This window comes from Hoplias malabaricus, chromosome 2 (genome assembly GCF_029633855.1).
Source record: "Hoplias malabaricus isolate fHopMal1 chromosome 2, fHopMal1.hap1, whole genome shotgun sequence".
Classification (NCBI taxonomy): Eukaryota; Metazoa; Chordata; class Actinopteri; order Characiformes; family Erythrinidae; genus Hoplias; species Hoplias malabaricus.
The window spans coordinates 71,859,110-71,873,462 of NC_089801.1; the positions used below are offsets into that span (position 1 = coordinate 71,859,110).

At 41.2% G+C, this 14,353-nt stretch overlaps 1 protein-coding gene across 4 annotated transcripts in view; it reads right to left on the reverse strand.

Moving 5' to 3' along the window:
• Positions 1–14,353, reverse strand: part of sorcs1 (sortilin-related VPS10 domain containing receptor 1) — a 224,631-nt gene that overhangs the window by 28,514 nt on the left and 181,764 nt on the right. For all 4 annotated transcript variants that reach the window (XR_010800404.1, XM_066661375.1, XM_066661377.1 and 1 more), the window contains exons 10-14: positions 9,709–9,855; positions 6,582–6,684; positions 2,558–2,634; positions 965–1,056; positions 542–649 (exon numbers count right to left, since the gene is read on the reverse strand). Coding sequence is in view for 3 of the 4 variants with exons in the window: in XM_066661375.1 (XP_066517472.1) it covers positions 542–649; positions 965–1,056; positions 2,558–2,634; positions 6,582–6,684; positions 9,709–9,855 (527 nt within the window). In the remaining variant the exon portion in view is untranslated. The remainder of the gene's footprint in view (positions 1–541; positions 650–964; positions 1,057–2,557; positions 2,635–6,581; positions 6,685–9,708; positions 9,856–14,353) is intronic.

Consider the following 14,353-nt stretch of genomic DNA (forward strand, 5'->3'; position numbering starts at 1 on the left):
GGGACACTGGTGTCAGCATGAGGCTTCGAAACTGTAGAAGCAGCAACAGCATGCAACCCAATTACCCAACTGCTAGTTAAAACCTTTTCATAACTGCTTCAGAAATTATATTCAATTGGTACATTTTCCCTCTCAGCTCTTTAAAAGAAGAACATAAATACTGTTCAATACACAGAACTGTAAATCAATATCATGTTTCTTTGTGTGATGGTGAATTAAAACCAAAGCAGATTTCAAAAAGCACCCCTTACATTTTTGCAAAAAATCAGAAAAACAAATGTGATCTTGCCTATAAATAATGTACATTTAAAATATTGTGCATATTACTATTTACATAATTATTATAATAAAATGATTTTCAGTAAATTATTATTAATCATAAGACTATGGCTAGAAGTCGAGTAAATCCAATGACTAGTGACATCTGTAGACGGCTATGAGTTGAGGAAGCTTTTTCGAGCAAAACTGGCAAAACAAATGCATTCTAACTTTATTGTTTACATTTTAATGTTGGCTAGAGTTGCCTCTCGCAAATACATACGTCATAATGAGTGTTTCTTCCCCTGGCTCCCCCAGAACTCCGTCCACAAAGAGTGGCGATGATGTGAAACTGTATTTATTCCACACTCGACCCTCATCAAAACTCAGCCTGTGGAGAAACAGAGCCACATGCACCACTAAGCCCTTTTTTTTGGCTTCATTTTGTCCCACAAATTCAAAACAACTGCATTTCTTGGACACGGCTGACTACTAGAGTAATTGAAAAAGCTGCTTCAGACGACTTTAGCGCATTACAAGTGGAGCTGCTATTGAGAGCATTACACAGCCCACTGAGTTTAATGAGAATATTCATAGTCCTCCGTTCATGTTCATCCCACGTATCTTTGTATGATTGAATCGACTCACCTAGCAGCATATGCACAAAAAGATGATAAATGATATTAGTTGCTATAGTGGGGGTTACCAGAGGTGTCTGATGGGAAGGGGCGTGTGTCGGATGGCCACCAGAGCACCACCCTGGTCAAGATAGAGAACGCTGTACTCCTCATCGAATATCTGAAACACACATTAAAACTGGTCATAAGAATGGAGAATAGATCTATTCTTAAACGGTATGAATGAAATGGAAGTACAGAATCGCCAGGTAAAGGTGAACAACCGTCTATTCATTAGTTCCACACAGCTGTCAGAAACAGGAAGGGACACACCACACTCCTCACAGACAGTCACCCAGAGGAAACCCATGCAGACACAGAGAGAACACACCACACTCCTCCCAGACAGTCACCCGGAGGAAACCCACGCAGACACAGGGAGAACACACCACACTCCTCACAGACAGTCACCCGGAGTAAACCCACGCAGACACAGAGAGAACACACCACACTCCTCACAGACAGTCACCCGGAGGAAACCCAGGCAGACACAGAGATATCACACCACACTCCTCCCAGATAGTCACCCGGAGGAAACCCACGCAGACACAGAGAGAACACACCACACTCCTCACAGACAGTCACCCGGAGAAAACCCACGCAGACACAGGGAGAACACACCACACTCCTCACAGACAGTCACCCGGAGTAAACCCACGCAGACACAGGGAGAACACACCACACTCCTCACAGAGCTCTGGAACTACATCATCACAATGATGTTAAGCTGTAATTTTAATGTACAACTATTACCTAGCGTTGCTTTCAACATTTTTTCTTTTCAAAAAATGAGGATAGATTGCATTGGAAAAATGAGATTGTCGCATAATTTAAAAATGAAAGAACAGCGTACGTACAGACTTCAAACCCAGTGTCTGTAGCTCCTGGTCCTATAAAGTGAGCACCAGATTCTTTTGATTTGTGTGTGTCACTTATTGAGAACCCCCACCGTAATCTGAACCAATCATTAAAATGATCAGAGTTGTAAAAAGCTTTAAAAGCAGAAGTAATTTCGTCCTCTCCATAGAACCAAATGATTAGATCCCTTAATGCTTTGGAGTCTGAATGTGCTTTCCACATCCCACCCGCCCCTGTTCACACCCTGCTGAAGCTGTGTTGTAGTCATCAGAGAGATCGCTTGATGAGTTGAGTTATGATCTCCCTCTCTGTGTCTTTCTCTCCCTGAGGGTGGGTGGTTGGGGTGGACTCTCAGTTTGATTAGATTAGAACTCAGAGAGTAGGTCCGATGCACTTAAAACAACGTTATTTCATAAATCAGAAGCATCTTAATTCTTTCTGACAAGGCTTCAGACGGTCGGGAGGGGGAAAAAAAAAGTCACACCCAGGCAGTTTTAACTTTCACCACATCAATTTTGTCTTAATTACTTTCGCTCAACCATTTTTAATTAGATAGCATCCCCCCATAAATTTAAATCCCGCCATCAAACGAGTAGGGGCCACCCAATCCAATTTGCTCACAAGGTGTCATTTGATTATCGGAGCTTGAGTGTAAGGACATGGATTTATGTACTTGAAGATAGCATCAATATTGAAATGACTCCCCCCCCCACCCACACCCACACACACACACACCCCAACCCATCCACTTGCATCAAGCTTACCTGCCTCCATGTGTTCCCAGCATCTGATGTGATGAACATGCTGACATTACTGCTACTTAGCTCTGCACCTATAGAACCTGTGTGGAGAAACAAAGAATGCTGCTATTAGGCTTCTAACTAACCGTCTACTAAGAAAACTAGAGGATCTGTCGTTCTGGACGTTCAACTCAAGTCTGTAAAATGCCAGTAGGGATGACCCTATCCAATGTCAAAGATCAGTATCAGGGCCGATCACAGCATTATTTTACTGATCTGTGTGTGCTTCATTGGGCTCGATCTCAAGCTCACACTCCCTCCTCCTCCTGTAAATGTTGTTGCGTTCTGACTCTGCTGGCCACCGTAGCGGACACACATCTGTCTGACTGTTCTGTGAGAGGGACGTGATTAGATTTGTCAATCGTTGCATATTTGAACACTCAATGCCGTGCTGTGTTGTGGGCTCCAAAACTGACAATGTGCTTCTCATTGGCCGTCATTTTTATTAAGCCAATCAGCAGCCAGACTTGGCTGTCTGTCATTTAGTGCTGCAGCCAATGGAGTCACAGTCCCACCTGCAGGGGGTTGTTTTGCGGCTGCACTGAGAGAAACTGATCAGTGTGGGAAAAAAAGATAGAGCCTAATTAGAAAAATAGCTCATACTTGTAAGTCCTAGCACACCAATGTATTGAGAAACAGACAGGAGTTTTTAGTGTGTGTTGTGGAACCATTCATTTAGAACATATGCATCTGGTTAAATATACAGTGCCTGTACCTATTAAAAGAGAAAACAGCAATTGACATAAAAAAAAAAAGATTGGTGGGGTCCGTGTTTGTGGCCGGCAGTAGAAATCACTAAAGTGTCTCTTAACGTATAAAATACGGAGGGATGCTTAGCACTGGGTGGTCATCTAAAGTAAGAAATGCCAAGTTGTGGCTTGAGTTAGGATGGAATTTATGAGATTGATGGGTCAACAATGTTGGAGGCCCAGGACCTATATATTTTAAGGGAAAAAAAACAAGCTCTGACTAAAAAATGCAAAAGGGGTTTACATCATTCTCAAAGTGGGAGTCCGTAAAGCTTTGCTGTGTAGTTAAAAGTGAGGCCATTAGAGAGTAAGTTATTTCAAACTCTGTGCAGCGAGTAAAAAAGATCGCTCACGCTGGAGTTTTATGGCTCAGAATCAGTCAGAGAAATGGGAATATTTTAAGACAAAGTTTGACAAAGGGAATGTTCCCCCATCTTTCGCTTCATGGCAGACTTTTTTTTTTTCCCTCTGCAGAACTTTATGCGCAATTTTAAATAAGTTAGAGGCAACGTCCCCATGACGACGGGCTGAAAAACCATCCAATCAATCAAGGCAACGTCAGCGAAGCAAGTAGGCTAATATCTAATAGACTCCCCTCGGAGGATTACTTATCTAGAAAGTTGCCGTGGCAAGACATTTATATTTCATCCGCCAGGCAATATTGTCTTAAAAAAACTGTGGAAAACACACAGCTGCGGAGGTCATAAAAATAAATAAATAAAAAAAATAAAATCTGACAAGTGCTTTCAATCTTATAAAATAAACATTTACAGTTAAGAGCAGGAAAGAAAAGCAGCTGTAAGAAAACACAGGAAAATAGAAGACAATAGAAGATGAGGCTGAGAGCACTCCAACGACTCCAGACAGACACTTGGCATATCCGTTTGTTTATGCTAGTTTCACGCTAATCGTGTTTCTAGTCTATATCCTGAGCTGCTAACTCACATCCATTGAACATCACCAACCACGACACTGTCATTAAAGTCCATCATTAAATGGAAGAAGAGGAAGATCCTTCAGCTTAACCTCAGTGAGTTTCAGTGCTTTTTATTGTTGGGTTCTAGGTTAGACACAAAGCAGAGGGGGTTGGTATTAAAACTAGATTAGATATCATTCCTTTTGTTGTCTAGTGTCTGGACCTATTCAGGTTGTAAAAACCAGAGAGAGAGAGAGAGATTGTCCTAGAGAATGCTGACAGACTGTCCCCTGACCTTTGAAGACCAGTGTATATTCATTCATTATCTGTATCCCTTATCCAGTTCAGGGTTGCGGTGGGTCTGGAGCCTACCTGGAATCACTGGGCAGGAACATGCCCTTGAGGGGCCGCCAGTCCTTCACACATTCACTCACACAATTTTGAGTCTCCAATCCACCTACCAACGCATGTTTTTGGTCTGTGGGACTGTGGGAAGAAACCGGAGCACCCGGAGGAAACCCACGCAGACACAGGGAGAACACACCACACTCCTCACAGACAGTCACCCGAAGGAATCCCACGCAGACACAGGGAGAACACACCACACTCCTCACAGACAGTCACCCGGAGGAAACCCACGCAGACACAGGGAGAACACACCACACTCCTCACAGACAGTCACCCAGAGGAAACCCACGCAGACACAGGGAGAACACACCACACTCCTCACAGACAGTCACCTGGAGGAAACCCACGCAGACACAGGGAGAACACACCATGCTCCTCACAGAGCCCTGGAACTGCAGTCTTTGGAGTCGTGGACATAGGCCAATACCTTTTGATTGAGTTTGTTAATGCTGAGTGGAATAGCATTGTCAATAATTTGACAGTTGAAGGAACATTCAAGGAGAACCATCTATCATATACATACAAAACATACACATTATATTCCATCCTTTGTTCCATATATAGCCACAGCTCATACTGATGTAGAAATATTGCCCATGCATGGCTTAGAGAAGACTGAAACATACGGCGTATCTCCACACTGTTACACATCTGTATACTGTCAAGCACCTCAGTGAATACAGTTAAGATCTCCACTCTACCACATGACCAAGCAGATGTCACACCGCTACTGGGGCTGGCATTGTGATGGAATACATGACCCACTGCAGTACTGTAATAATGAAATTCAGTACCGCAGCACTTTTACATTTGATCATAATGCACTGTGTATTGATACTGAAAGATTATATTGAACATGATTATAATATGATTATTAAAAAATACAAATGTTTCGCTAAACCCTTGTCCTAAAGATGCAGTATCCAGCCACTGCTTATCCACTGTAACTAGGCTGAACCGCTGATATGAGCATAGGACGAAAGATTATATTGTGTTTTGTACTTTAATATTGTAATATACTGTGCATAGAAGGAAAAGGAAAAATAAAAAAGGGAATTTTTAATGGAAATACCTGCTAAATATTTAATCAAAAATAAAAATCAATGATCAATTTTGCTATTTAATTTGTGGTTTAAAAAATGAAAAAGAACAAGAAGAAATGCAGCTCAGGATTTACTGAGTAATCATTCCTGAACAATATCACCCTTTTCACTACAGTTTTTTATTATTGCGCACTGTCTAAGCCTGATGAAACAATGATGACACATTAACTTGTTCTGGGAGCTGTGTGGTGTTTGTGCACAGTTCTAAGCTTCGGTTTTTGTCTAGTTCCTGTTTAATTAACCTCCTGCTGAACTCTGAGGCACATTAACTGCTCTTTTTCTATTTGTTCAATGTCAGCCATTCAAGACTACGCTCTAAAAAGCTTAAATATTGTAAAACAATAGTTCCTACCACTTTTTTTCACAGCGTGCCCCATGTTTTGGGGTTAAATATACTTTGCAACCCCCTTCCACATCTTCCATAATGCCTCACACAACAGAACATCCAATACACACCTGAAGATTTTTAGCCACTAGCCATAACACGTCAATTCTGCTATTTTAAGGTGCAGCCATTGTGGATGTTTAATTGTGGCGGCACAGTGTGTATAAACTCCATTAAGAAAACAGAACCAATAAAGAGGGCTCTTGATTACAGAGCGCATATTGGATAATCTATGAAGAATTACAGATGTATAAAGAAATAAAACGATCCTTTTTCAGTTTCAAGAAAACAGACATGTGCAGCATCTTTGTTTATATTATTTTTGTACAAATATACATTGTTGTCACATCTACAAACCCCCTATGAAACTTTCACTGGGACCTCCCAGGGTCGGAACCCCTCTTATAGCAAGAATACAGCCACTCACCTGATGCCACAATGATTCCAGGTGCGGAATCTTTACTGGCGATATTTCCAGACGTGTAAGGGTTTGCAGACACATGGAGGTGCAAATGCAATGAGCAGTAAGGCTGCAGTAGACACACAAACACAAAACACATTGTAAATAATGGCTGTACTTTAATGCTTAATCCATTAAGTGTGGCATTATATAATATTTATAATTGTACAAAACAGTAAGAAGTAGGGTATGGCATCATAAAAATATATATTTGCCCAATGCACATTTTGATGACACCACTGATATACAGTAACTGTCATCTTGGAAAAGCATGGCCAACTGCCATCGAATTTTAGATTCCACTTCATAATATACAGGTGCATCTCAATAAATTAGAATATCATCAAAAAGTTCACAACACTCAATTTAAAAAGTGGAACTAATTAAATAGATTCATTACAAACAGAGTTATCTATTTCAAACAGTTATTTCTTTTCATTTTGATGATTACGGCTTATTATGGCCAATGAAAACTCAAAAGTCTTGATCTAAGCCTTTAAAATGATCCCTTAGTCTGGTTCAGTAGGCTCCACAATCATGGGGAACACTGCTGATTTGACAGATGTCCAGAAGGCAGTGTCTGACACCATTCTGCTGTATCCAAGCATATTAATGGAAAACGTGTGGTAGAAAATAGTGCAGAAGCTACAGGGGAACCATAGCCTTCAAAGGATTGTCAAAAAGAGGCCATTCAAAAATGTGGGGGAGATTCACAAGGAGTGGACTGGAGTCAGTGCTTCAAGAGCCACCACACACAGACGTGTCCAGGACATAGGCCACAACTGTCGCGTTCTTTTTGTCAAGCCGCTCATGACCCAGAGCAAACAGCAGAAGCGTCCTTCCTGGGCCAAGGAGAAAAAGGAGTCTGGAGGCACACAGTCCAAGTTGTTTGAGTGAAGTTTCCACAATAGGTGATGGTTTGGTGAGCCGTGTCATCTGCTGGTGTTGGTGTTATATCAAGTCCAAATCAGAGCAGCCGTCTACCAGGAAACTTTAGAGCCCTCGATGCTTCCCTCTGCTGACAAACTTTATGGAGATGCTTCCTTTATTTTCCAGCAGGACTTGGCACATGTCCACACTGACAAAAGCACCAATACCTGGTTTAATAACCACAGTATCACTGCGCATGACCTTCAAGCAAACTCTCCTGACCTAAACCCCATAGAGAATGTATGGAGTATTGTCAAGAGGAAGACACCAGACCCAACAATGCAGACGAGCTGAGGGCCACTATCAAAGCAATCTGAGCTTCCATAACACCTCAGCAGTGCCACAGGCTGATCACCTCCACGCCACGCCGCATTGATGCAGTAATTAATCCAAAAGGAGCCCCAAACAAGTATTGAGTGCATATACTGTACATACTTTTCAGTAGAACAACATTTCTGTATTAAAATATATAATATTCTAATTTTCTGAGATAATGACTTTTGGGTTTTCATTGGCTGTAAGCCATAATCATCAACATTAAAAGAAATAAATACTTGAAATAGATCACTCTGTTTGTAATGAATCTATACACTACGAGCTTCCCTTTTTGAATTGAATTAATGAAATAAATTAACATTATATTCTATTCTATTAACATTATAATCTTCTTATATACAGCTTGTTTATTAAATGTGTAAATACATGTACTTACATAGTAATTATCAAGCTACCTTGTATAACAACATGAATAAAACTGAAGGTAATACACAAACTGCGCTCTTGCAATTCCAGCTGTGATCATGAACACAATTGGTACTTGCGTGTCTGTGAAATGTGAAACTACATTGCTATTACAGATTGCATTTTTTCTCCACTTACAATGTCTAAATCAATAGGAAAGTCCTGTTAAGCAGCTTCAGCTAATCTGTCACCCTATGGGCAGTGTGCTTGGGCCAGAATAAAGCCCCTAATTACAAATCCCATATCACTACCAGCTCCCCACCGCTTGTGTCCCAACATTAATTTTGATTGGAGTAACCTTTAGCGGCACAATTCTCATTATAACTCTGCAAATGCCAATAGTAAGCACATGTTGTGCGTCCTGTTTAGGGGGGTTTATTAAAACTTTGACATTTTCTGACAAATAACTCTATAATGGGGGCTGAAGGCGAGGCCGGATGTGAGAGCATTAATTAGTCAAATTTATCAAAGGGTAATTATTTTTCACGCAGCCGTGGAGTGGACTGGATGAGAGCTACTTTGTTGCAGCAACACGCCGCCGTTAGTAATGTTTACCCAGGTCAAATAAACACGGTCCGGGTATTGCACACTTCGTAACGCATGTTGTCTAATTGTATTTCAATCAGCCAAAGGTGCTTCCTAGAAAACAGCAATAAACATATATTTTTTGTTCATTTTACTGGACTTTCCAAGCTGTGCTCATTCCATCTGCCCCAATCCTCACCAAATATTGACTCTTTTTGAATAATAGAATACTCTAAATGTGGACACATATGTAAGGACACCATATAATAAACTAACTCAAATGTTCCCCCACTGGATGGATGCACACTGTTTGTATCTCAGTGAAAACCAGGTTCTGGCTAGAGTTAAAAAACCCTTGAACTGGGCTCTAGAGCAGTGGAACCATCCAATACCTTCAAAATCATCCACCATCGGTACCTGACCTATCCGATTTTCAAAGCAGAATGCAGTCAAACCCTCGTAGCAGTGTTCCGAGAGCTGGTGAACGGCATTTGCCACAATAATAGAAGCAATCAGTGCAGCAAAGTGGGAATGGCATATCGATTCCAGAAATACCGGATGAAAGAAACGTTTGGACACAGAGTACATGTTTCCTTTCTTGTAGTATACAAATGAAACGCATGCGATAATGATTGAGAGGCAAACAGCAGTGGTGTGACTGCTCAACTCATTACTGTCCATCACCTGACCTTTTATCGCAGGCATTGCTCCATCACATTCAGCTCTGATGAGCACTGCTCTTTCTGATGCTCAGCTCACACTGTATTAGACGTCTTTCAGACAGGCGGCATTTGACAAGTGCTCTCCTCCATGCTCTTATTATCACTTTCTATCTCCCCTCATCTTTCATTCTCCCTCTCTCTAATCCATTATTTCTCTGTCCATCTCGCTCACTCACCAATATGCAGTGGATGTTATTCCCCTGGAGGTCACTAGAGGGTGCCTGCAGCAGCCTCCAGTCTCTCCCTTTATTGTACGTGATGTACGTCTTCACTTGGTCGTCCAGTTTCTTGTTGGCCAGAAACATCCCTTTGATTCCCGCCACCTAGGAAGCCAAAGAACAAAAGGGCAGTGACAGATTAAAACAAACAAAAGAAAGAAAAAAAAAGTGCTTGAGAAACCACACACTGCTTCTGTGTTAAAGAGACAATAAGTCAGTTTCCCCTCAGAAGCAGAAAGCAGGAATGTGTTGTTATTTTATCATTTTCTATATTTCTATACTTCCATGGGACGAAGATTCAAACTCCTGTGGAGTCCATGGGTGACCTTTATGCTCCACATAGTGGGTCACCTACCTGGGGGTAAATTCTCTCTGATTCTCTGACACATCCAGGCCACTAGGTGTCAGTATAATGGCTGATTGCCCCTTCAGTTTTTATCAATGTACTCAAACTGCTGCACACTAACAACAAGAGCTGTGCTTTCCTGCACCTAGAGGGTGGTCTGGTATGAGATGGTGATCCATCAGAAGGTCTCCACAGTCCAATGCTGAGGGGCAGTGTCCCAACACTTGGCAGTGTCCATGGTGACTTTGAGCTCCAGAGCATCTCATTCATCTGGGCATTGCTTTATTTATTTTTTATTTTTTTTTTAATACAGTACCAATCAAAAGTTTGGACACATGTTCTCATTAGCGATTGGTGGAATAGAACTGTGTACCAGCCCCTACCTCTGCACAACACAAGCTATGATCTCAAACACATTAAGAAGGCAAGCGGTTCTACAAATTAACTCTCGACGAGGTCACAGCTGTTCACTGAAAACTGTTGCAGGTGACGACCTCATGAAGCCGACTGCGAGAACGGAGAGAGTGTGTGAAGCTGTCATTAAAGCAACAGGGGGCTACTGTGGAGAGTCTAAAGTATAAAACATGTTCTGGTTTCTTTAACACTTTTGTTTACTACATAATTCTATATGTGTTCCTTTATAAATTTAATGCCTTCCACATTCATTTACAACATAGAAAACAATAAAAAAACAAAGAAAAACCATTGAAAGAGGGAGATGTCCAAACTTTGACCTGTACTGTACATTCACAACACGTGAAAAATGGCCCAAAACCAAGGCAAACCTCCCTGTGTGGGTCTGTCCAAATTTGATAGGTACTGTAGCTTTTACAAAACTGAGTCCAGCGGATTGTGATAATAATATTATAAAATAGTATTTGTTCAAAGTGAGGTTGGTCAGATAAGTTCTAGTAGTTTCTTGAAGAAAGAATATAAAATTAAGCCCCAAAATATATGTAGTTATGTGTGTGGACAACTGAACCGTGCTCTCATCTGGTCACAACACATGTTTCCACTGTGTTTGGGACCATGTGATATGAGCTCAGGCCCAGAGAATCTGGCAGCATTTCTGCATATCATTAATGTACAGCTTCCTCCTTGTGTAATAGACTTGCAAATTGAATTTCTTGATGCAGAAGCATACTTTGTTTAGTGACAAACTTTCCCAAAGGACTCCTGGACTCGTGAGGCTATATTTATCAGAGAAACGTGATGGTTTGTCAAGAGGGGGTTTAAAATCACAAACATTCAACAGTGCTTTCTGTCCTTTCCCAACATTGACTGAGATTTCCCCAGACTTCCTGGATCTTTCCACGACAGGACACACGTTGATCGGTGAAACACTTAACTACTTTGCCATTGTGAACTGAGAAATATTCTTTAACTGTTTGATAATACTTTCAAAACTTGGCATCAAAATGATGAGCAACGTTTTCTTTGGTGGATGCTGCTTTGGTACTATTTATATTCAGCTGCTTAAACTGAACTTGTATTAAATCTTCACTCTTTTTTTTTTTTAGTTTGTTTGTTTTGCAGCTATGGATTAAGGGAGGAGGACATATCTGGAAGGGTTAAATGCAGAGGACATTTTGTTCTGCGGTGACAACATTAGATATCTTTATTTTTTTCTGTCTGCTTTTGTCAGTTAAATAAAGCTTCAAGATAATTAACAAATCACAGATTCTTGGTTTTTGTTGGCATTTTGAAAAATCCAAACTCATCTGGAAACATGGTTTGTAACAGAAAACAGCTGCACAGAAGCCACAGAAGTCACAATGCTGAAGGTCAAATATCAATCAAAAGTGTATGTAGCTCTGCATCACTGGCCTGTGGAGCAGTAGAATTGTGATTTCCGAGGTACCACCCAATACCTTTGGGACGAGATGGAGTGGCTTTTGTGACTCAGAAATAATCATTCAAAATCGGCTCCTGATCTTATTAACGTTCCTTTGACTGAAAGGCATCAAGTGCTCACGGCATGTTCCAGCATCTAGCGTAAAGCCTTCCCCAAACAGTGGAGTGCAACTACATCAAAAGGATGTACTAAATATACTTCTAAACTAAGGGGTCATTTACGTGAAGCCCAATAGCCCATCCTTTGGTATGTGAGAAACAGCACCCCCTGTGGTGATATTACTAAATGCGAGTATGTGATTGTGTGAGTGAGTCACCACTTCCATGAAGTTTCCATCTGAAATAACAATATTAACATAAAATTAGGCCACATCTTATATGATAGCATTCAGTAGCTCCATCAGTGGAGAAAGCACAGATGGAATAATCCACACCCGTGTTCAGCACATACTGATAGGAGTGGTCCTCAGGGCCAAGCAGAAGCAGGGAAATGCGAGAAAGTGCTTCCGATCAGCGCTCTCTCTCTCTCTGGCTCTCTCTCCCTCTGTTCAATAATTGAGGAGTACTTCAATCTGGCTGGCGGCAGAGATTTTTTAGCATACGCGACACCAGGGTGGCGACCTCAATCAAGCCACTGGATTCCTCAGCCTCTCCTCAGGCCAAATGCCAGTTTACAGGTGGGCACTGGGACGCTATCATCAACAGTTTAATTATTTGATTGGACGATAGCCTGACCACCAGCAGCATATGCTGGAATGCATCTTCGCCTGCCTTTATATGCTGTCAACACATTGAATTAAAACATTTCTCCAGCCTTTTTCCCCAACCAGATCTTTACTTTCCACGCCTGCAGCATATGTATAGTTACCATGCCACTGGATAAAATGACATCTTACTAAGGGAATGCATTGTAAATGTCGTCAGCGTTATATTTCTCATTGTGCAGGGTGGGCCATTTATATGGATACACCTTAATAAAATGGGAATGGTTGGTGATATTAACTTCCTGTTTGTGGCTCATTAGTATATGGGAGGGGGGAAACTTTTCAAGAAGGGTGGTGACCATGGTGGCCATTTTGAAGTCGGACATTTTGGATCCAACTTTTGTTTTTCAATGAGAAGATGGTCATGTGACACATCAAACCTATTGGGGATTTCACAAGAAAAACAATGGTGTGCTTGTTTTTAACGTAACTTTATTCCTTCATAAGTTATTTACAAGTTTCTGACCACTTTTAAAATGTGTTCAAAGTGCTGCCCATTGTGTTGGATTGTCAATGCAACCCTCTTCTCCCACTCTTCACACACTGATAGCAACACCACAGGAGAAATGCTAGCACAGACAAAAACAAAACAAAAGTTGGATCCAAAATGGCCGACTTCAAAATGGCCTCCATGATCACCACCCATCTTGAAAAGTTTCCCCCCTCCCATATACTAATGTGCCACAAACAGGAAGTTAATATCACCAACCATTCCCATTTTATTAAGGTGTATCCATATAAATGGCCCACCCTGTATTTCTCCTATTCCTCTGGTGGATCACTTTGTTTGTTTCAAGTGGATATTTTTTTCACACACTATAATATTTTTAAATCTCTTTCATTAGATACAAACTCTTAAAAATACCTAGACATGAGTTAAATAGTTGAATAACCCACAATGCCAAAAAACGTTGGGTTGTGGGCTGTGTGAGTGACATGCCCTGTGACAGTCTGCACGATCTGGAGTGACTCTCAGGCCTGGTTTTGTTGCCTCTCTACCAAACAGCTGTTGTGTGGTGAGTGTATAGTAGTGGATAGGCTGCTGTCGCATCTCCCAGGCAAATTCTGCACACTGCTGTTCACTGAGGTGACTCCCTAATATTCCAAATAACGTAAAGAATTTGGCATGTCGAGAAGTGTAAGTAATCTCAATGCAGTCTTCTAGGTACATTGAAAACCACAAGTCAAGACTCAAAATATGCCACTGGGAAAGTGTGACCAAAGCCTGACTGACCACCATTTTGTTCATTTGACTTCAAAGTCAAATATCACTCAGGAGAAATAAGTAGATATTATACCAACCCGTGTTCTAAGGAGGAGGAATGTGAGTGGAGAATAAGTGAAGGATTCATTCCTGGGGAGATAATGGGAATTCACAAAAATGTGATTTGATAAACACCACTTTCATTTTTGAAAAACAGGGAAAAATCAACAGCAGTGCTGCAGTCTAAGTTTTGGACGTCTCTTTGGAAGATTGTGAGTGTGACTCCCAGTAATCCTACATTCATCAGTGACCTAACGGATGGACTAACAGAACTGGACAGTTAATGTTCTGCCAAAGGAGCCTGCATTAATGGCAGTTTGAAAAGATGCTCTGAATGGCTTCACTTTTCTTAGAGAAAATATGTCTGAGCCTTTA